Below are 23,616 nucleotides of genomic sequence, written 5' to 3'. Positions count from 1 at the left end.
TGGCTGTAATGATATGCTTATTAAATGATTTAGGTTTAAAACACTGACCAGAGAATGCCCCTGTCATATGATTGGAGGCAGAGTCAATTACCCAAAGATGACTCGGAAAAGAACAGTAAAGGGAAGACTCACTAGACAGCCCAATAGAAAAGAATGCAGAAGAGATGGCTAGACACCAGCTGCCTGATAAGCTTTATACTGATTTTTCTTATATCCTGAATAGTTTCCCTTAGAGGGTCTAGTAGGGCATTTGGATATTATATGTCCATGTTTCTTGCAATAGGTACAAGTGTTCCTTTGACAATGGGAGACAACATTACCATATTCCTTGCACTCATAACATTGTACCTTAGAGAGATCCTTCTTTGGCTTTGGTTTGTTTGCAAGGAAGACAGATTCAGCCCCAGATTTTTGCTGCCCATTAATGGTGGATTGAGTAACCAATCTTGTTTATTCCCTGAGGAATTCCCCCAATATAGCATCCAGACTTGGGGTAGTATCCCTACTCAGAATATTTGATCTAATCACTTCATATTCAGGCCGTGAATGCATTAGGATGATCTTCCTTTGTCAAAATGTCCCTTCATAGTCTTGACACAACAAGCTGACAAATAGTCCCCCATGTGTACCAATTCATATTCAGTCCATAGATTAAAAAAACCAGCAAAGTACTCTCGGATCTTCTCCCCTTGGGTGTAAGAGAAGATTTCCATTTCAATTTGGTATTGTCTAGATAAGTAGGACTGTTGGTAGACCTTCTCCATGTATTCAAACATCTCCATTGCAGTCTTGAGACCTTTCACTGGAATATCTATGTCAGTTTCTATCAAACCAAGGATCCATGAAGCTATTCTTGCATTGTCTATCTTCCACTGCTTCAGCCCTTTATTATCAGACTCAACAAGCTTGGCCACTGAACCATCCACATATCCCTAGAGTCCTTGTCCTTCAACATAAAACTGGAAGTGAAACTTCCATAGACCATAATTTCTCCCATCAAATTTTACTGACAATAAATCCCTTTTGTCTGAAGCCATTTCAGGAAGAAAAACAACAAAAAACTAGTGTTGCAGCAAGTAAATATGATCGAAGAAGTCTCAAATCAATCACTACAGATCTGATATAACTAAGAGAAATCAGATTTTATGACGTAAAAGCCTCCAAGAAGTTGGCGAAAGATTGACAGTCCAAAAAAGGGAAGTACAGAGTTGACTCCAAGATGATGAAGCCATAAAACCTACCAGCAAGGAACCAAACCTCAAAACAGAGATATGGGAAGCAAGGGTAGGTCTGGGCGACACCAGATCTAAGATTTCAAGGCTATCCAATACAGAAAAACTCATGTTGTCCATCCCTCCATTCAGCATTCCCCGAGAAGTTACCCCAGAAGAAGCTGAATCCTCCATAGCCATTATCACACTTGTTTCCCTAATGAAATAACACCCCAAATATAGGAGAAAACAGGCCTAAACAAGTCCACAAGACAATAACCTAATTCAAGAGTTAACAGCACCTTTTGGTCTTTTAGGTTTATCTATTTGAGAGTGAAAGGACTGTTTCATTCAAGTTTAAGTTGTGTGTCCCATCACTTATAAGGGACAATATTGTCTTTCTTGTAACTGAGTTTATTTGACATAAATACAAGTGGGTCGACTAGTGAGGGTTAACTTTTCCTCTACTGGCCGAACCCTTCTTCTCCTTCTTCTTCTTCTCTTCTTCTTCTTCCTCTTCTTCTTCTCTACTTCGACCTAGAACTGAATAGGGTTGTTCACATGGTATCAGAGCAATAAAACCTAGTTTACTTTCATTTTTTTCTTCTTTCCTCGTCGCCCTTTCTTCTTCCTGGGTTCGCCGCCAGCCATATCAGATTTCATCGATTTTCTTCTAGCCTGATTGGAAACTCGACTAGAGGCCAAAAAGGAGTGGTCGTTTTCTGGTTTTGGAGGTAAGTATGCCTCCAGTTGCTGTGGTGGTGGTCGTTGAAGTGGTGTACTAGATGCCCTCTATTCTGTGATACAAAGAGGGCTGTTTGTGGACAGGTATGAACAGTTTTTTTTTGCCCAAGTAGTGGACTGTGAATGTTGTGTTTTGGTCTAGAATATATTTCTGTGGTGGTGTGAAGTGATTACTATGCATATCAGTCTTGTTTTCTTCTGTTTATACCTGGGTATGTGCGTTGAAAGTAGGGTTTTCAGTTTCTGAAGTTCACGACAGTAGTGGTGTGGTGGTGTTTGTACTGTGCTGAATAATGTGTGGTTTGATTCTGAATAGTTGAAGGTAAAAACCTTGTGTCGTGTGGTGGTGTTCACACTGATTTCTGTGGTGGTGTTCATACTTCCTTTGTGAAGTGAGGAGATTTGGTTGAAAATGATGTCAGCTGGAGATGGTAGTGACAACAAAACTGGTGTTATGATCTCTCCAGATTACCTAAATGTTCAAAAGACATCTATTAAGCTAAATGGTGAGAACTATGTGCCATGGGCCAAGTCAGTGGAGGTGTTCTTAAAGGCCAAGAAGAAGGTAAAGCATGTGAGAGGAAAAACCTTCCTCTGACTCTCTAGGGTTTAGTGATTGGGAGCAGGAGGATGCTCAAATTATGACCTGGTTGTGAAATAGTATGGAACCTAAAATCAATGTGAACTTTATGTTCCTAGATACAGCTAAAGAAATCTGGGACCATGCTAAGAAATTGTATTCCGGGCAAGAAAATACAACTAGGGTGTATCAGTTGTACCAAGAGTACTTTAATCTGAAGCAAGGCAGTCAAAGCTTGGAGGAATACTATGCAAGCCTGAGAAATATCCGAAATGAGCTTAATGTATATCATCCTCTGACACCGGATGTTCAAGTTCAGCAATAACAGCGAGAGCAACTTGATGTGACGAGATTTCTTGTGGGTTTGAAGGCTGAATATGAACCTGTCCGAGCACAAATACTAGGGGGTCTGCTCTTCCCTCACTTGAAGAAGTGTTTGCCCGTCTTAGGATGACATCTATTAAGTCTACAAAATATTCTTCTCTCTCAGACAGATCTGGTTTGGTGGTGACTAGAGGAGGAGGCCGTGGAAATAGAGGTGGTGGAGGTGGTGGCCGTGGACTTCCAGGTAACCGAGGTGGTCCCATGTTTAACCGTGCTGGTGGCCGGAGTGGAGGTCAGAACTCAGGGGGAGGTCATGGTAAAGGAAGAAGTAATGCTCCTAGGAAGTGTACATACTGTGGATTAGAGGGGCACACTGTTAATTTCTGCTATGATTTACATGGTCCACCCAACACTTGGGCAAACCATGCTGTGACTAGGGGCAGTGGTACAACTAGTGAAAATTAGCAAACTGATCTGATCCCCTCCACATCTACTGGTGCTTCTAGGAAGGAGATGGTGAGTGTACCACGTGCGGTATATGAGCATTTCCTTCAGACATCTTCTCAGCAGAACACAACTACCCTTGCCTATTCAGGTATGGCTTGCTTGGCTTCCAAGCCTTCACACTGGATCATTGACTCTAGAGCCTCGGATCATATGTCTGGGACTCCAAATGTATTTTCTTCACTTTCTCGGTCCTCCACATCTCAAACAGTTACTCTTGCTAATGGCTCTACATCCCCCATTTGTGGTGTTGGTGATGTTGATCTTTCCTCATCTTTATCATTTGTTTTATATGTTCCCAAGTTCCCTTTTAACCTTATGTCTGCTAGTAGATTAACCAAGTCACTTAATTGTTCTATAACCTTTTATTCTTCTTGTGTGTTTTAGGATCTCAAGACAGGGATGAAGATTGGTGGAGGGCATGAGAAAGGTGGATTGTATTACCTTGATGGTGGTGGCCCTCCAGTAGCATTTCAATCGTCTCTTACTCCTCTTCAATGGCACTGTAGACTTGGTCATCCTTCTCTCAAGGCTCTGAAGTTGTTGGTTCCTTCCTTAAGTCATCTCTCATCATTGGATTGTGAGTCGTGTTAGCTTGGGAAGCATCATAGAGTTTCTTTTAGTCCGAGAATTGATAGTCGTGTCTTGAGTCCTTTTTCTTTAGTTCATTCTGATGTTTTGGGTCCAATTAAAGTAATGTCATACAATGGTTATAAGTATTTTGTAATTTTTGTTGATGACTTTTCAAGGATGACATGGATCTATTTTATGAAAGATCACAATGAATTGTTCTCTATTTTTCAAAAATTTTATGCTGAAATACGTACCCAATTTGGTGTTCATATTAAAATTCTTCACTCCAATAATGCAAAAGAGTACACCTCAACACCATTTCAGCAATACTTAGAGCACCATGGGATAATTCATCAAACTTCTTGCTCCTACACCCCACAACAGAACAGTGTAGCTGAACGGAAAAATTGGCATCTACTTGAAACTACTCAGTCTATGATGCTTAATATGAATGTCCCAAAGTGTTTTTGGAGTGATGTTGTCCTCACATCATGTTTTCTCATCAATCGGATGCCCATGTCCATCCTTGGAAGTCAATCCCCCTTCTCAGTTTTGGGAATGTTTCCCACTTTGTCTCCATTTCCTCTCACCCCGAAAGTCTTTGGGTGTGTTTGTTTTGTTCAAAATTTGGGGCCTGGTTTAGACAAGTTAGATGCACGAGCTACTAAGTGCATCTTTCTTGGATACTCTAGGACTCAAAAAGGGTATAAGTGCTATAACCCTAACTCCCATAAGAAATTTGTGTTCCGATGTCACCTTCTTTGAATCGGCCCCATTTTTCTCGGACATTGTGGTTCCTTCTTCCCCCGTAGTTCCACTTCTTGTCCCTGTTGAGGATCCCCTTCCCGTGGTTCCTATTCCAGTTGTGGATCCCCTTCACAAAAGAGCATCGGCCCCTCCTCCAATTCAGCCCTCATCAACAGATCCTGTGGTTGCACCTTCTCCCTCGGACCTTGATCTTCCTATTGCCCTGCGGAAAGGTAAACGTACTTGTACTTCTCATCCTACTTCACACTATGTTTCAGCTACTCACCTTTCTGCTTCCCGTCGCAACTTTATATCATTGCTATCATCTGTTTCCATTCCCAAAACTGTACATGAAGCACTTACCTCCCCAGAGTGGCAGCAAGCAATGGAAGAGGAACTGTCTACTCTACAACACAATCACACATAGGAACTCACTATTCTTCCTCCTGGTAAGCATGTTGTGTGTAAGTGGGTCTACATAGTGAAGTATCTTCCAGATGGCAGTGTGGAACAATTGAAGGCCAGGTTAGTGGCCAAGGGCTATTCTTACTTATATGGTGTGGACTATATGGAGACATTTTCTCCTGTGGCTAAAATTGGTTCAGTTCGGGTGTTGATATCATTTGTTGCTATGTATGATTGGCCTCTCTTGCAACTTAACATCAAAAATGCCTTCCTGCATGGTGATCTCATTGATGAGGTGTATATGGAGCAACCACCAGAATTTGTTGCTCAGGGGGAGGATGGTAAGGTTTGTAGACTCAAAAAGGCAATTTATGGACTGAAACAATCTCCACGCGCATGGTTTGGCAGGTTCAGTGAAGTAGTGAATAACTTTGGGATGAAACAGTGTCAAGTAGACCATTCTGTGTTCAGCCATGACTCAAAAGATGGGAAAACCTTGCTAGTGGTGTATGTGGACGATATTGTCATAACTGGGAGTGATAGTAATGGGATTGACAGGTTGAAGAAATTCCTACAGGATCACTTCAATATGAAAGATTTGGGTAAGCTGAAGTACTTCTTGGGAATAGAAGTTGCAAGGTCAAGACATGGAATTAACTTATGTCAAAGAAAATATGTTCTTGACCTACTTGAAGAAACAGGACTGTTAGGTGCTAAACTAGCTGAGACCCCTATGGAACTGAATGTCAAGTTGAGTGTTGATGCGAGTGAAGAGTTTGATGATCCTAGAAGATACAGGAGGTTGGTAGGAAAGTTGAACTATCTGACTATTACCCGGTCAGATATATCATTTGTTGTAAGTATGGTGAGTCAGTTTATGCAACATCCTCAAATTCCTCATTGGGAAGCAGTTCTAAGGATTGTTAGGTATCTGAAGGGTGCTTCAGGTCGTGGTTTGCTATACAGAAGTGGAGGGACTCTTGAGATAGTAAGGTATACAGATGTTGATTGGGCTGGTTCTGTATCAGACAGGAGATCAACTACAGGGTATTGTACCTTCCTTGGTGGCAATCTTGTAACTTAGAAGAGTAAGAAACAAACAATGGTGGCAAGGAGTAGTGCAAAAGCTGACTACAAGGCTATGGCTCATATCACATGTGAACTAGTATGGTTGAAGAACTTGCTACAAGAGATGGGGTTCTCAGTTGACAAACCCATGAGACTATACTGTGATAATCAAGCATCTATTCACATCTCTTCTAATTCAGTCTTCCATGAGAGAACAAAGCATATTGAGGTCGACTGTCACTTTGTAAGAGAGAAAGTGATCAATGGAGTGATAACCACATCTCATGTGAGCTCAGGAAATCAGTGAGCAGATCTCTTTACAAAGGGATTGTCTCGGGGCAGAGTAGATAATATTTGTGACAAACTGGGACTATATAACGTATACTCTCCAGCTTAAGGGGGAGTGTTAGATTTCACAGAACAGGGGCATTTTGGTTTTTTAGGTTTATCTATTTGAGAGTGAAAGGACTGTTTTATTCAAGTTTAAGTTGTGTGTCCCATCACTTATAAGGGACAATATTGTCTTTCTTGTAACTGAGTTTATTTGACATAAATACAAGTGGGTCGACTAGTGAGGGTTAACTTTTCCTCTACTGGCTGAACCCTTCTCCTTCTTCTTCTCTTCTTCTTCTCTACTTCGACCTAGAACTGAATAGGGATGTTCACAAATAGTAACCATCAATGTGCTCACTACACACACTCAGCACAGATGAACGGCAGCATACTTGGATCGAAAAAGGATCACATAATCCAACGTAACATATGAGACAGAACTTACACCTACAGAAAAGCCAAAAGAAAGCTCTTTACAGCATTCAGCCACCCAAAGAATACTTATCTTGGTTCAACGACCAAGAAGGAAGAGGAAAAAAAAAAACAAAAACTGATTGATCAGAAGAAACTCTTATTCTCCACCAATAAGGGTAAGATGGAAGAAAAACTTGATCTGATGTCTTCTACTGCCTAGAAATATGATTCGATGCCATATTGTCCAGTAGAAAAAGATTAAAAAAAAAAGAGAGAGAGAAGAGGAAAGGAGGAAGAAGAGAAGAGAGAAGTTTAGAGGCTCTAAAACCTAGGCTGGCAGCACCTAGTGTTCATTTACATTAAGGTGGCAATAAATAAAAGATAAAATTACAATAGTCCCCTTGAGGAACAAACTACTAGAAATACAACAGATTCCATCTTAACTTACTAATTCATCCATTTAAGGACTCAACAATCTTAATTTAAGTTTTAGCATCAGTGATAAACTGATTTCATCTTCTGAAACAATGCTTTAGAAACCAGACAAGATGATCATTTGAGCAATTTGGACCTCTAACAGGAGGGGAAGATACTTGGGGCTAATCTCATAATCTTATATTATCCTCCTTCCAGTCCCTTGGCAACTTATACATGTCACTAGAACCAGTAATGTCCCCCTTCTTGAAGTTAAGTACATATATAGTGAGACAATGTAAGTTCAATAATAGCTGGTTTTGAAAGCCATACAGTACAAAGAATCAGAAGTGACAAATCATAACTTTTAAGATATAAAATGTAACTCAGCACAAAGTTGGAAACCCGAATTATGTTAATGGGATAAATCTTAAAGTGTGAATAATAATTCTCAATTCTCACCATCTTCCCAAGTCTGTAAAAAATTGTAGGAGGAATCTGTCAGAAGCTCAGTTCTCACTCGTGGTTCCACAAAAACATCTATGTTCTTCTGATGTTTCAGCCATCTGTAAAGATAAAGAGAAACATGATGCGGACAGTAAGATATGATGCAAGCAACAACCACAGACAGAGATCCCAAGTACATAGAAACATGTTAGACATAGATTCATGCCTAAATCCAATTCAGCCTGACCAAATAAGCCCTAACCAATTTGACCTCTAAAAGAAAATAATAGCTGACATAACATCATAATAAGACCCCATCAATTATTATATATTCTTCCAGGAATCCCTTGCAGCCAAGTCACTTCACCAGAGAGGACCTAATCTTCAGTCTCTAGGATAAGATCCCTTGTTCTTTTGTGTGAAGAGACTTGTCAATTCCATTGCCAATAACCTTTCCAAAAGAATGTTAAGACAAAATGTCATGTACTGGAGTTCTTATTTACCAACATATAGGTCACAGTTGTATTCTTATAATTCTTTGTTCTCAACCTTTGGGTTTTCCCCAAGCCCTAGTTGTTTGTATTTTTTATAGGAATTGTTAGTTTTATTGAAGTCTTTAAAAAGAAAATTGTGTATAGAAATGGTTACATGCTCCAATTGTTGTGCTATCCCAGCTATCTAACCAAATAACAGACAACCTCTACAGATGCTTCACATGGTCAATTGGCTCAGGAGAACTACGAAGTGATGACTTAGCTTTGTAATGCTTCCTCATTTTAGCAGAAATTACTTCTAGATGCAAACAACAAAGGAGATGATGGAATGTTTCAGAAAGCAATTCCTAGGCACTTTATGTAGCAAAGTATACATCTATGTAGTGAGGTTAATAATTTGAAATAGGGGGAAAACCTACTGTTTATTTCCATATATTGAAATCTTTATGACAAGAGATCAATTACCTCAAAACTGTTGAGTAAGAATGCTAGAACGATGAAACTACCCATAGGAAGCATGTAGAGAGGAAGCTTATGTTCTTATAAAATTTTGAGGGATGCTGTTATGACTACTTTTCTTGATTAACAAAGTTCTTTATTCAGTTTTGGAAATAAAGACACCTTTCAGTCTCTTATATCCTCATTGGAAGATATTTCATATTCCTATTAGAGTGTTTTGGTGTATTTTCTTTGTTCCTATTCTAGGACCTCATCAGTCTAGTTTGATCCTAAGGACACTACATGTATCTTTTTTAGGCAAGAAGTCAACAAAATCAAAAGGGAAATTGCTATTATGATTTAGTGCTTGGATCTCAATATGTTACAATGGACATCACTTTTTAAGGAAGTTCCATATTACTTTGGAAAGGCCATTTTCCATTCAGTTACTTAATTTTTGAATCCAGCTGAAGGTTGCTCACATTTCTATTGCAAGATACTTGATTTCTCTCAAGATACATCCATACTGCCAAGGTCCCTCGTTTCTATTCTTAATCCATCCAACAATAATCCTTGAACCCCCTACCACCAGCTGGTTAAGATGTTGATCCCTCTCTATTATTAAATCTTGGATGACTGCAAATAATTCTGCTTTTAATGAATTTCTAACACCAATAGATCCTGAGTGTAAGGCTTCAATGATGTGCCATCATGACTAAAACACCCAAGATACCTTGCCCTAGATTTCCACAGCTACGCCCATCAAGTTTAACATGACCTTCAAGAGGAGTGGATTGGGACAAAGGATGAGGATAAGGAAGCATGGTTTGTCCATATATTTCCTAATATTTCCATGGGTACAAACACAAAAGTTTACTAGAAACGACATATTCCCTAGAGTGATAGCAACTTCCTATTCCATGGGTATCAATAGGTCATCTTCTTTCATTCCTCTCCTTTTCTCTTCATCATCTTCGATCTGTTAGACAGTTTTGTATGCCCTTAGCTTCAATCAGAATGATGTACTTTATGAGTTTATTGTAAATGAATAAAGATACATATTTGATTCATGTTCCCTTGGTATGTTTCTGTGTAATACCCTTAAACTGGACACTTAATGAGACTCGTGTTAGTTTAGAATGTTCACAGCCAGTGGGTCGGTCTGAGGAGACCTATCCTGACAAGGCTGACACTGTGGTGCCACCAAGTCGGTTGGGGTGGCCTGTCTCAGCTGCCAGGGTGAGACCCTAGGCACATACAGTGTAGGATTAATTGAATCTTTGAACTGGACCAGATTTCCAGCATTGCCCTGGACCTTGGAGATTGATGGGCAAAACTGGAAAGTTACACCCGACCCCTAGACTCGATTATGATACTGCACTAGGTGTCGGATTGGGCTATCTTTGATGTACCAATCAGTGAGATCCTTAGCGGGGGTCAAAACCTGGGTATGTTGGGACAGTCCGAGAATTCATCTGAGTGGGTGATCATAGTGACAGGATCAGCCCCTTTGTCGGACAAAGGTAATGATCGGGGATGCACTCTCACTGATGGAAACCAAGACTGCCGGCAGCCGATTTCAACCGTTGAGATTTGTTTTGCAAAATATATTTTATATAAGATATAAAAGTATATATATATGGTTTCTAAATTGTTTGCAAGAAGGTTTTAATTCCCGGGATCCATATGAGTGGAGAGTGCAACACTGTTCCTTGCAGCCGAGGGAGAGGTCCTCTCTTGTCGGGCAGTGTATGATCATTATGGGCTGAGAGGTTAAGTGTAAGACCATTGAGGATAATACCTGATGGGCTAATCTTGCATCTGCCCACAGTCCCTGGGTGTTACAAGGTGGCTTGGCCCAGGGACCTCTTAGGGTAAGTGTTGGGCCCGTAGAGCCCATTTGATGGGTTTCAGGGGGTGCACTGTCTTTAACAGTGTATTCGGCCAGGCCTTGTAACAAAGGCTAGGCCGAACCCATGTGGCTGATGTGTAGATCAATGCTTGGGTCCCACGCCATACAAGGAAGCCCAACTGGGCAGCAGTTAAGAGGGTTAAGTGAGCACATAAGCTTAATGGGCCTAAAGCCCATTTCGAACTGGGTTGTTTATTTAGTTAATAAAGGGGCGAAATCTGAAGTGGATCAGCTAATAGGATTGGGCTTAGACCCTATCCACTTAGAGAGTCCAAGATCTAAATAAGATTTAGATCTGGAAACCTCCTAATCAGATTAGGAGATGGTTGATCTGATCTCCAGATAAGATAAGGATTATCCCTTATCACTTAAAGGGACTTCTAACCCAAATATGATTTGGATTAGCAACTCCTAATCTGATTAGGAGCTGATCCCTTTAAGATTATAAAAGAAGAAGGGGGCGGCAGCCTAAAATACACACAGATCATCAGGTTTTCTTTAGTGCTGAAATCAAGAAGAGAGAATTCTGCTCCCTGCAAATACTCTCTTGCCGCCTCCCTGTTCTTGCCGCCCTGTTTGCCAGTTCGATCTCCACTTGTGGGAGAAGTCAAAATTGGATCTTGACATCAGTCCTTTGAGAAAGGATTGAAAGGAAGCTGTGCTCACGTACCATCTTGCTGATTCTTGCGAAGGACAGAGTTCTTGGAGAAGAACACTGCTGATTCTGCTCCACCTGCACTGCGCCATCTTCAGTGGGAGCAGTCTTTGGATCCTTCCTTGGGCGTGAACACCTTCGTTGGGAGATATTATTTCTCCGTATCAGGTATAATCCTTCCCACTCCTTTTTGGTTCAGATCTGGTTCAGTTTATGGTTCAGAATTGATCCTTGAAAATATGATTTTCTAAATAGGGAATACGATTCCCAGTTGAAGGGAGAGAAAAATTTTTGAAATTCGCCCCTTATTCCGCAATCTTTTGGGCGTCCATAGGATGGATCTCTCATCCCTTCACGATCTCCTAATGAAACAAGTCAAAGTGACTGCAACTCCCCGCTCTCTCTCTCTCTTCTTCTTCTTCCCATTCTTCTCCTTCCCATTGTTAGTGTAGAGAACATTAGTGTGGTCCCCACTGTTCGTTGGTTTATGTTTATTCAGGTCAGCAGTTAACAGTTATTTCAGTTTGTTTTATTAGTCCTTTTATTTTTATTTATTTGCCATGTAAGCAGTAAGGGTAATTCAGTCCTTTCATCTTTATTTAAATATTAATATAAATTGTAGAGTGAGGTGACAATCTCAATCAACACTATTTCTGAATTCTCCTCTTCGTATCCTTCTCCTCTTCTCTTCATCTCCCTCTCTCTCTTCTCTATCTGTTTATTTTGTTTATTTCATATTGAACCTAGGACTGATCGCAGTCCTATTCAACTACTTGGTATCAGAGCCAACCTAGGAATTCTTATGCTAGTCTAATAAGGCCGACTACATGAGAACTTCCTAGGGTTGGAAGTTTCAGCAGAGATATGTTCATCGGCCAGTTCTTGGAGGTTGCTGGTAGTGTGCAATTGATGCCTAAAGGCTTGTAGAACCTCGGAGAGTGTTCAACGATCAGGAAGAATCAGAAGAAGGGAAGAAATCTCAGTTTTAGGGTTCCGACCTTGGTTTGAAGGTGGCAACTGAATTTTTCTGGGTAAGCTAGTATCTTTTCTTGAGATCGAACCTAACAAGGTATTCTTTTTATCAGTCTGGGAGGTGCGGCAGGAAGACTTTGAGTTTTCTCCTCAGTTTTTAGGGTTTCGTTCTGACCTATGATCAGTTTTTAGGGTTTATAGGACTGAAACCCTAAAGATTTTGTTTGTTGCCAATTCTAGGGCAATATTTAGACCAGTTTCAGCATTCAAGAGTGGGTTGTGCTGCTCTCTGGAGAATTAACAAATCTGTTTTCTCTTTCTGGGTGGTGGTTGAACCTTCTAGGTCTACTGTCAAGTAAAATCTGGGTGTAATTTCACCGATTTGAGTTCTAAAAGTTCTGTTTTTGACCTATAAACTGAGAAGGGCTGACAGCAATGGAGTTCAAGAACCAAGGGGAAAGTTTTTTGGGGGTTGGTGGTACTGGTAGCATGACTGAGAACAGTTTTCAGATTACTACTGTCAAGTTTGACGGATCAAATTACTTGGAGTGGGCCCAATCAACCATGATGGCCATTGGGGGTAGAGGGAAACTGAATTATTTGTTGGGGGATGTGAAGGAACCAACCAAGGAGGACCAAACCTATGCCAAATGGGTTTAGGAGAACTATTTGGTTATGACATGGCTGTCAACTCCATGCAGCCACACATCAGCCAAAACTACTTGTGGGCAAAAACAGCTAAGGAAATTTGGGATATCATTAAAGAAACCTACTCCCAACCCCTTAATGTTGCTAGGGCTTATGAGCTAAAATGTGAAGTAAATAATCTTCAGCAAGGAAAGAAACCAGTCTCAATTTACTTCTCAACTTTGAAATCCTTATGGCATGAAATTGACCATTTAGAAACAATTGAGTGGGAAAGTCAGAAGGATGCACAGACTTACAAAAAACAAGTTGAAACTAATAGGGTGTTTGAGTTCCTAGCCGGTTTGAACTCTGAGTATGACGTTGTGAGACAACAACTTCTAACGAGAGACAGTGTGACCTTATCACAAGCCTACTCCTTGGTACACAGTGAAGAGAATAGGAGAAAGGTTATGTTGCAGCATCAGCCTTTTGAATCAGCCTTGGCAGCAATTAAACCTAAGTTTAGGGTGATAAGGAGAGAGAAATTAAGAAGGAAGACAAGAGGGACCTAGTATGTGAACATTGCAAGAAACCTAAACATACTAAGGACACCTGTTGGAGGTTACATCCACATCTAGTTCCAGCAAAACTCATAAATAAAAGGGGGAATGCCAATGTGGCGGTTACTACTGACAGTGCAACCTCATCAAGCACAAGAGCCACATCCCTAGACACCTTAGCTACTGTCCGGGCTGCTCTGACTCAGTTGGAGAGAGAAGTTGGTGATTCAGCACATTTATCTCATCCGTTAGTCACAACATCTACTCCAACTTCAGCTTTTGCTCATTCAGGTATACGGGCCTCAGATTATCATGCTTCAGCCCCAGGTAACACTAACCCTTGTTAGGTGATAGATTCAGGTGCATCTGATCATATGACTAGCCTGTCCTCATTATTCAATACCTACCACTTATCCTCTAGTAGAGACAAAGTGTCTATTGCCAATGGCTCTCTTGTTCCCATCTCTGGCAATGGAGACATCAAGTTGTCTAGTGCCATTTCTTTGTCTTCTGCTTTGCATGTTCCTAAACTCAATACTAATTTGTTTTCAGTTAGTAGCATTACTAAAACCCAAAATTGTTCAGTAACTTACTTCTTTGACTGGTGTGTTTTTCAGGACTTGGACACAAAGAAGGTGATTGGGCTTGGCCGTGAGACGAATGGAATCTACTGCTTAGAGGGAGCTCACATGGGGAAGATAGTGAAGTTATGAGGTCTTTTGTTTCTCAGTCTGTTGGTCAGGTTATGCTTTGGCATAATCGGTTGGGTCATTTATCTTTTAAGTCTTTGAAAAATTTGTTTCCTAGTTTGTTTATGTTTAAATGTCCAATTTGAAATGTGAAAGTTGTGAACTTGCAGGGAATTGTAGAATTGTCTATTCATTGAGTAATAAAAGAAGTAGTATTCCTTTTGAAATTGTGCATACCGATGTTTGGGGACCTTATCACATCACTGCTATGGGGGTACAGATGCTTTTTGTTGTTTGTTGATGACTATACCCAGTTTTCTTGGGTTTACCTTATGCGTTCTGGAGATGAGGTTCCTACATTAACCTGGATCTTCCATCAGTTGATGTTAGCCCAGTTTGGGGTCAAAATCAAAATTTTTAGATCCGATAATGCAAGAGTATTTTGCAAAACCATTAGCCTCATATTTCCTTGACCATGGGATCATCCATCAAAGTACCTGTCCTCATACCCCTCAGCAAAATGAGGTTGCTAAGAGGAAGAATAAACACATATTGAAGGTGGCTAGAAGCATCATGTTTAACTCCAATGTGCCTATACGTTTCTAGGGAGATGCTATTCATACTAGGGGTGAGCATAATTCGGTTAAAACCAAAAAACCAAACCGAAATTTCATTTTTGGTTTAATCGGTTCAGTCTAATCAGTTTTTTGGTTAGTTTTCATTTTATTATTCGGTTATTTTGTATTTCGGTTTTCGGTTTTGGTTATCATAGTTGATAAATCGGTTAACCGAAAAAACTGACTTAATTTTATAACTATAAATTTTTAATATTATTTATATTATAATTTATAATTTTATATTAATATTTAATATATTATGCAATATACATCTTTACTTCATTTAATGCCAACTTTCCAAAAAAAGTAAAACTCAAAAGAGTGAAAGACAAGTAAACAGTGACTACCGACTGCCGAGTGTCGCGAGTGTCAGTTGCCACTGTGTTTGCTTTGCCTTCGGTAGCCAACTGCCGCTGCGTTTGTTTTTGATAGAACACAGAAGCAAGGTTTAAAATATCGGTCCGTATCGGCCAATACGTACTGTTTCCATAAGAAACCGATACACAGAACATGTAAAATTCATGTGTTCCGTTTCTTTTCATATGTTTCGGCCAATACGGGCCCGTATCGAGCCGTTTTGGATCTGTATCAGCCAATACGGGCCCATATCAGGCCGTATCGAATCTGTATCGGCCGATACAATCCGAATCATTTCGGTTTCCCTTGTTCAATTAATCTATATTTAATACCGAATCTCTCTCATTAATGTCTTTTATTACTTGTCTATTTAAGTCTAACTTCTTCATTAATTAGTTAATTACTCCTATATTTAAGGAAAATTTAAATTTAAATTTGAATTTTAGCGCCTAATTACATATCTCTCATTAATTCTATTAATTAATGACTCTTTCTCTCTCTCTCTCATTAATTTCATTTTGTTAGTGTAAAAACTACAAATATTAACAATAGCAAGACTCAAACCCTAGTCACTAGATTTTAATGCACATAATTTCGCCACTAAACCAGTCTGATTTGTTTGTCATAATTACATGCATTTTTAGTTTTAAATCAATTGTTTTTCTTTTCTTAGTGGTGCTTATTAATAAATGCTGAAATTAATTATTAAAATTTATATATTAATAAATATTAAGAAAATTATATCAGTTATTTGAAAATTGATGTATATACATTCATATTTTAATTTTTTTTTGTTTTTTCACATTTTAGGTATTCCATCATTTTTCAACAGCTACTAATTATGTATCGATATGTCACATTTTTTATAAAAGTTAAATTATGGTTTTTTACATTAAAATTATTTATTTACAATCATATAAAACTTGTAAGCATTGTATATTTTTTATGATTTATTTGAATTTCTTAACATATTTATGCGTATCTTGATTTTTCGTTTGTATCCATGTGTATCCAAAACGTATCCCGATATGTCTCTTAAAATTGACTTTCCGATACACCTTGCGTTTCCGATACTTTAAACCTTGCACAGAAGGCTTGACTTTATTTCGGTTTGAATTGAAATATCCGAAATAATCGAAAAAAATTCGGTTCGGTTTAATCGGTTTTTACATATTTCGGTTTCGGTTCGGTTTGCCATCTTGTTAAATCGGTTTTGAAATTTTTGGTTTTTTCGGTTTGGTTTTGAATCGAAAAAACCAAATGCTCACCCCTAATTCATATAGCTGTATATCTCATCAACCGAATTCCTTCACGGGTTCTTGGCATGAAACCTCCATTCACTCTTTTATACCCTAATAAAGAGTTGTTCATCATTCCCCTTAAAACCTTTGGTTGTACTTACCTTTTTCAGACCCTTGGTCCTCATCGTTCCAAATTTGACCCTAAAGCCTCAAAATGCATTTTCCTTGGTTATGCATTTTCCTTGTCAGTACCTGAGTGGAAGGATGCAATGAAGATAGAAATGGATGCCCTCCTGAAAAACAACACTTGGGAGCTAGTTGATTAACTTAAAGGGAAGAAACTAGTTGGATGTAGATGGGTGTTTATTTTAAAGCATAATGTCGATGGTTCCATCGGAAGGTATAAGGCCAGATTAGTTGCAAAGGGGTTTACTCAGACATATGCTTGGAAACCTTTGCACCAGTAGCAAAAATGACCACTATCAGAGTTTTATTATCTCTTGCAACCAATTACTCCTGGCCTTTATTTCAGATAGATGTTAAAAATGCCTCCCTCAATAGAGACTTGCAAAAAGAAATTTACATGCAGTTGCCTCCTGGATTTTATAGTGCAGAAATAGGAAAGAAGGTTTGTCGGCTGAATAAAGCCTTGTATGGACTAAAACAGTCCCCCATAGTTTGGTTTGATAGATTCAGACAAGCTCTTGAAAAGTTTAATTATGTGCAGGCCCAGTCAGATCACACTCTGTTTATTAAGAACGTGGATTCTTCCTTAACCCTGCTTGTTGTATATGTGGATGATATTGTAGTGACAGGGAGTGATAACAGTGAGATTGAATCTCTTAAGCAACTCCTTCATCAAGAGTTTGAGGTAAAAGACCTGGGAGAGCTATGATATTTCTTGGGTATTGAGGTAGCTCGATCCAAGCATAGGATTTTTGTTTCTCAAAGAAAGTATGTTCTTAATTTGTTGGAAGAAATAGGAAAGTTGGGTGTTAAGCCTGCTAACACACCTATTGAACAGAATCACAAGATCAGTGCAGAAGGTGGAGAGCCCCTTGAAGATAAAGCTATGTTCCAGCAGTTAGTTGGAAAACTTCTCTATCTTTGTCTCACTCGACCAAACATCAGTTATGCAGCCAGTATAGTCAATCAGTATATGCACTCTCCCAAAACTACTCACCTACTTGAAGTTGAAAGGATATTGGCATATTTGAAGAGGTATCCAAGTAGGGGTATTCTATTCAAGGATAATAGTCACATGAAAATAGAAGTTTACACATATGCTTATTGGACTAAGTGTGTTGATGATAGGAGGTCTACCTCTGGATATTGTGCCTTTGTAGGAAGTAATCTTGTTTCTTGGAAGAGTAAGAAACAAAATGTTGTTGCTCACTCCAGTGTTGAAGCTGAATATAGGTCCATGGCAAATGATGTGGCTGAAATCCTATGGTTGAAATCACTATTTGAGGAGTTGGGTATTACTTATGAGAAACCCCTAATGCTGTAATGTGGCTATTAATATAGCCCATAATCTAGTGCAACATGACAGAATCATGCATATTGAAGTTGACCAACACTTTATTAGAGAAAGGGTTGCTTCTCAAGAAGTGTGTCTTCCATATATCACCTCCAACATGCAGCTTGCAGATTTTCTCACCAAAGCATTTTCAAAGACAAAGTTAGAAGCAGATCTATGCAAGTTGGGAATGACAAACATCTATTCCCAACTTGAGGGGGAGTCTAGAGAACATTAGTGTGGTCCCCACTGTTCGTTGACTTATGTTTATTTTTTTGTTTATTCAGTTCAGCAGTTAACAATTATTTCAGTTTGTTTTATTAGTCCTTCTATTTTTATTTATTTTCCATGTAAGCAGTAAGGGTAATTCAGCCCTTTCATCTTTATTTAAACATTAATATAAATTGTAGAGTGGGGCGACAATCTCAGTCAACACTCTTTTTCTGAATTCTCCTCTTCGTGTCCTTCTCCTCTTCTCTTCGTCTCCCTCTCTTTCTTCTCAATCTTTTTATTTTGTTTATGTCATATTGAACCTAGGACTGATTGCAGTCCTATTCGGCTACTGTTAGATAGTGTATGCCATCACCTCCAATAAATATTGTAATGGACTCTTATTATGAATAAAAGTTGAATTCATTTCATATGTCATGTGGTATGTTTCTGTGAATTACATTTGTACTACATTTTAGAATTATAATCTAAGACTCTATAACCAGTGTGTAGTCTAAACATTCTCAACCCATGGATAGACTTGGGTAGTCTACCCTGACAAGGTTGACATTCCTATACCGCCTAAGCCATGGAGCAATTAGTCTCAACTGCTAGGCTTGAAACCCAAAGCATGAGAATGGGTGTTTTTTAAAACACTGAACTGGACCATTTTCAGGTTGCTCCTAGACTTTTGGATAGGTGGAGCAACTAGAAAGTTGCATGTGATCCCTAGACTTGATAATGGTTCCATGTTGAATGTTAGACTTGTCTGCTTTTGACATACCAACCAATGAGGTCCTTCAAGGGTCAATACCTAAGTATGTTGGAGCAAATTAGAATGATGTTTGAGCAAGTGATCATTGTGATAGGATCAACCATTTTGTTAGACAGAGAATATCTGGTAACACACTCTTTTTGATGGAAATTGTAGACTGCCAACATTGTATTTCAAATGGTTTTGACGAGGACTATGTTGTGGCTGAAATCCTTAAAGCTCTTTGAAAATTACTCCTTCGATGATATAATGAGGAATTGGTCTGCAGTTGCCCTCAGTTCTTCTAAGAAGCCTAGAATTCAAGTAACTTGGAATCCGCTGATGGAGGGTTTTGTTAAGCTGAACTTTGATGGGAGTAGTCAAGGTAATCCAAGACCGTTTGGTATTGGTGGTGTACTGAGAAATGAGAACAGCAACATTCTTGCCCTTTTTTCGGGAACGGTGGGAATAGGAGACTCTTGGAGGGCTGAACTCCAAGCTGTGGCACAAGGGATACAGATTGCTTATCAACTTGGAGTTCAGAACTTAATAATTGAAGGAGATTCCAAGGTGGTAGTAGGATGGTTGGCTGATCCGGGTACTGTCACTTAGGACTTTAAGGATATTTTAAAAAAGGTTAAATGGCTTTTGAGGGATATGACAGTTAGATTTCAGTGGGTGGGTAGATCGGCTAATGCCTTGGTTGATTATCTTGCTAAACAAGGGGCTACTCGGGTTTCCTTGATTTGGGCTTCTCTGTAAAAATAAATATATATTACAAATTGTTTTCCCAGGATCCATCTTTGTAGACAGTGTGACACTAGGTTTCTCCATGCAGTGAACAAGTCCTTTCCTATTTCCCATTGTTGGATATTATTGGTTGAGAGATTACATTACAGATGTCTAATTAGGCCCAAAACTATGATGAACATATTTCAATTATGGACCAATGGACTTAGGCTCATAAGGTGGTTCAGTCTCAAGCTGCAGTAATAAGTACTAATGGGCTGAATTGGAAGCCCTTTTCACCATGGATGATTAGCTCTAGTCTGAGTGAATTTGGCCATAGTAAGTCCTACTTTCAAATTATGAGAAAGGGATCTATTTATTGGTTCAAGATGAAGGCTCATGGGTCCCACACCGTAAAAGAATACTCTCTTGTTCTCTTTGAAGAAATTAGAAACCTACTAGGACTGGTGGACCCAACTATAGAAGTTTCCTAATTACATTATAACAAGACTGGTTTGGCTAGGCAATAGCATAGCTGAATTAGGAAACTCATATGAGACCTAACCTTTCCTAATTTGATTAGGATGCTACTAGGGTTTGGATAAGACTTGTAGAAGCCTATTTAAACCAATTTAAGGGCTGCAAACGTCGTTGCACTTTAGAAATAGATCATTCACTAATTCAACTTGGCTTTCTCTATAATCACTAGAATTAATCCTCTCCTTTTGGGCTTTCTTCTTCAACCTGTTGAAGTAGTTGTTTGCTGAAGTGCAGAAGAAAAGAAGAGACCAATGAATAGGTGGCAATCTAATCTCAGCCGGCCCTAGAAGCTAATATTAGTATTAACATTAAGATATTACAGTAAAGGATTAGAATGCCCCGGATTAGTGATGGGACACCAAGATAGTACAAAATAAAACAGGCTTAGGCCCATAACAGACCATAGAACTAAGACATAGAATGATAAATAAGCCTACCAACTTAATCACTTGACCCAACACTCCCCCTCAAGCTAAGAATGGATGTCAATCATGTTTAGCTTGCCAAGTAAGCCTAGGAACTTCACTGAAGACAGTCCTTTTGTCAAAACATCAACAATCTGCATCTCTGAGGGTGTATAAGGAAGTGAAAGTTCGCCTGGGACAATTCTCTCTCTTACAAAGTGTAAGATGTAAATCAGTCCTCAAAAATTAGGTGTAAATTTGAAGATTAGAGAGAAAAAGAAGAAAAGTAAGAGCAGCAGTACAAGAGAAGAACATGGCGAAAAGAGTAGGAAGAAGAAGAAAAGTTTGAATTATCTTCCCTTTCTTCTCTAATCTTTTTTTTAAAGAATTAATGTTAAAGTAATTACAATTATGCCCTTAAGTGGGCGGCCAGCTAGGCAGTAACATAAAGAGATCAAAGAAAAAGAAATAACAGGCCCATTAAGAGAGGCCCATTAGCCAACAAGAAAAAGAAAAGATATTACAAGAGAAGATACTAGGACCCATTCGGCCCAGTCTCTTTACACTCCCCCTCAATCATGCCCAACTTGCTTATATAGTGTGTCATTTTCCCTCTTGGAACTCCCTTGGTCAAGATATCAGCCAATTGTTCGTCTGATGTGATGAATGGCAAACAAACTTCTCCTGAGGAAACTCTTTCCCTTATAAAAAATGTCTATCAACCTCAATGTGCTTAGTTTTGTCATGTTGAACAGGATTATTTGCCATGTTGATAGCTGTTTGGTTGTCACAGTAGAGCATCATTGGCTTCTCGTAGTCAACCCCCGATTCTTCTAAACGGGATCGTAGCCACAGTAATTCTGACACACCATGTGCCATTGCCCTGTATTCTGCTTTAGCTGAGGATCTAGCAACTACAGACAGTTTCTTACTCCTCCATGACACAATGCTCCCAACGACTAGAGCACAATAACATGAGGTGGATTTCCTATCATCAATACAGCCGACCCAATCAGCATCAGTAAAAGCTTCCAACTTCATGTGTCCATTTTCGCAAATAGAATACCCTTCCCTAGAGTACCTTTCAAATAACACAAAACCCTTTCTGCAGCAGCTAAATGAGTATATCTGGGAGAATGCATAAACTGACTAATAACACTTACTACATAGGAAATGTCTGGCCAAGTTATGAAAAGATATAACAACTTCCCAAGCAGTCTCTGAAACACCCCCTTATCAGATAAAAGGTCACCATCTGTAGCAGAAAGCTTATGATTGGGATCAATAGGAGTGGAGATTGGTTTAGCTCCAATTTTACCAGTCTCAGCAAGGAGGTCAAGGACATATTTACCCTGAGAAATGAAGATACCATCCTTAGATCTACCAACTTCAATGCCCAAAAAATACCGAAGATCTCCCAAATCCTTGATCTCAAATTCAGAGTTAAGAAATCTGTTTAGTTTACTGACCTCTTGAGTGTCATTACCCGTGACCACAATATCATCAATATAAACTATCAAGAAGGTCACCGGAGAGTCGTTTCTCTTCAAGAACAGGGTATGATCAGATTGAGTTTGTGTGTAACCAAAGGAGACAAGAACAGCCCTGAATCTCTCAAACCAAGTCCGACGAGACTGTTTGAGACCATAAATAGATTTCTGCAGTTTACACACCTTACCTTGCATTTCCTTCCCATACACCCCTAGAGGCAAAGACATAGACCTCTTCATGTAGGTCTTCATTCAAGAAGGCATTTTTAACATCAAACTGGTGTAGAGGCCAATCAAAAGTAGCGGCTAGAGATAAAAAAACCCTAACTGAGGTCATCTTAGCTACAGGAGCAAATGCCTCAACATAGTCAATACCATACATCTGAGTGTAGCCCTTAGCAACCAGCCTAGCCTTAAACCTCTCAATAGATCCATCAGAGTGATATTTAATGGTAAACACCCATTTACAACCCACTGGTTCCTTCCCTTCAGGCAAGTCAACAATATCCCAGGTATGGTTCTTATGCAAACATCCAGTTCAGCCATCATAGCATCCCCCCATTCAGGTTTAGATAAAGCTTCCGATACGGACCTGGGTATCACATGGGAAGAAACAGAAGCAAGAAAACAGTAGGAAGGAGAGAGAAGGTTGTAAGACAGGTGTTTGGAGATACAATGGGTTGTACACTTCCGCTTGCCCTTGCGGAGAGCAATAGGAAGGTCAAGGTCTGGGAAAGATGTAGATGGGTCAGAAGAAGGCTGACCTGTTATCTCAGTAATGATGGGAGGAGCAAGAGGCTCTTCTTTAGGAATGGAAACAACCTGCTCATGTTTGAATCTATGCCTTTGGTACCACCTTTGGAGAACAGGATGAGGAGGAATTATAGGAGAATGAGGTGGAGGAGGAGGAGGAATAGGAATATCGGAGGTAGGTCCAATGGGAGAAGTAGACACCTCATGATAGGACTCAAGAGGAATGGGAAGAGAAACAGCTAGAGACATAGCAAAGGGCTCTTTAGATTTCTGCCCCTCAAGAGAAATACTAAAGAAATAGTCAACTCAACAAATGTGACATCCTGAGATACAAAGCGGGTGCCACTAACTAGATCAAAACAGCAATATCCCTTGTGTGTGGAAGCATATCCCAGAAAAACACATTTACGAGCCTTAGGTTCAAACTTGTGTCTTTGATGGCTGTGAACATGCACATAGCAAGTGCACCCAAAAACACGGAGAGGAATAGAAAAAATATCCTCATCCGGGAAGAGAAAGCTAAAGGGGGTATTGAAGTTAAGAACCCGGAAGGGCATACAGTTGATCAAAAAGGTAGCAGTAAGAACAGCATCTCCCCAAAACTTTATAGGAACATGGGATGCAAACAGGAGGAATCTAGCAACTTCAACCACATGTCTGTTCTTCCTTTCCGCCACTCCATTCTGTTGTGGAGTGTAGGAACAAGAAATTTGATGAATAACCCCAAAATTTTCAAGATAGGTGGAGAGGGTTTTCTCAAAATACTCCTTAGCATTATCATAACAGAATATTTTGATCCAAGTGTTAAACTAGGTGAGGTTGAGTTCATGAAATTTTTGCACAATAGCTGGTACTTCATCCATGGATTTCATGAGATAAATCCAAGTGTAA

The 23,616-nt window shown here is 39.4% G+C and overlaps 1 protein-coding gene across 13 annotated transcripts in view; it reads right to left on the bottom strand.

Annotated features, from left to right (window-relative positions):
* Positions 1-23,616, bottom strand: part of LOC104606325 (putative NAD kinase 3) — a 108,056-nt gene that overhangs the window by 64,594 nt on the left and 19,846 nt on the right. For all 13 annotated transcript variants that reach the window (XM_088898416.1, XM_088898415.1, XM_010271464.3 and 10 more), the window contains exon 7: positions 7,780-7,883. In XM_088898416.1, coding sequence (XP_088754542.1) covers positions 7,780-7,883 — 104 coding nt within the window. The remainder of the gene's footprint in view (positions 1-7,779; positions 7,884-23,616) is intronic.

This window comes from Nelumbo nucifera, chromosome 2 (assembly GCF_055504915.1).
Source record: "Nelumbo nucifera cultivar China Antique chromosome 2, China Antique-T2T, whole genome shotgun sequence".
Lineage (NCBI taxonomy): Eukaryota > Viridiplantae > Streptophyta > Magnoliopsida > Proteales > Nelumbonaceae > Nelumbo > Nelumbo nucifera.
This window is presented reverse-complemented; position numbering and strand designations above follow the sequence as displayed.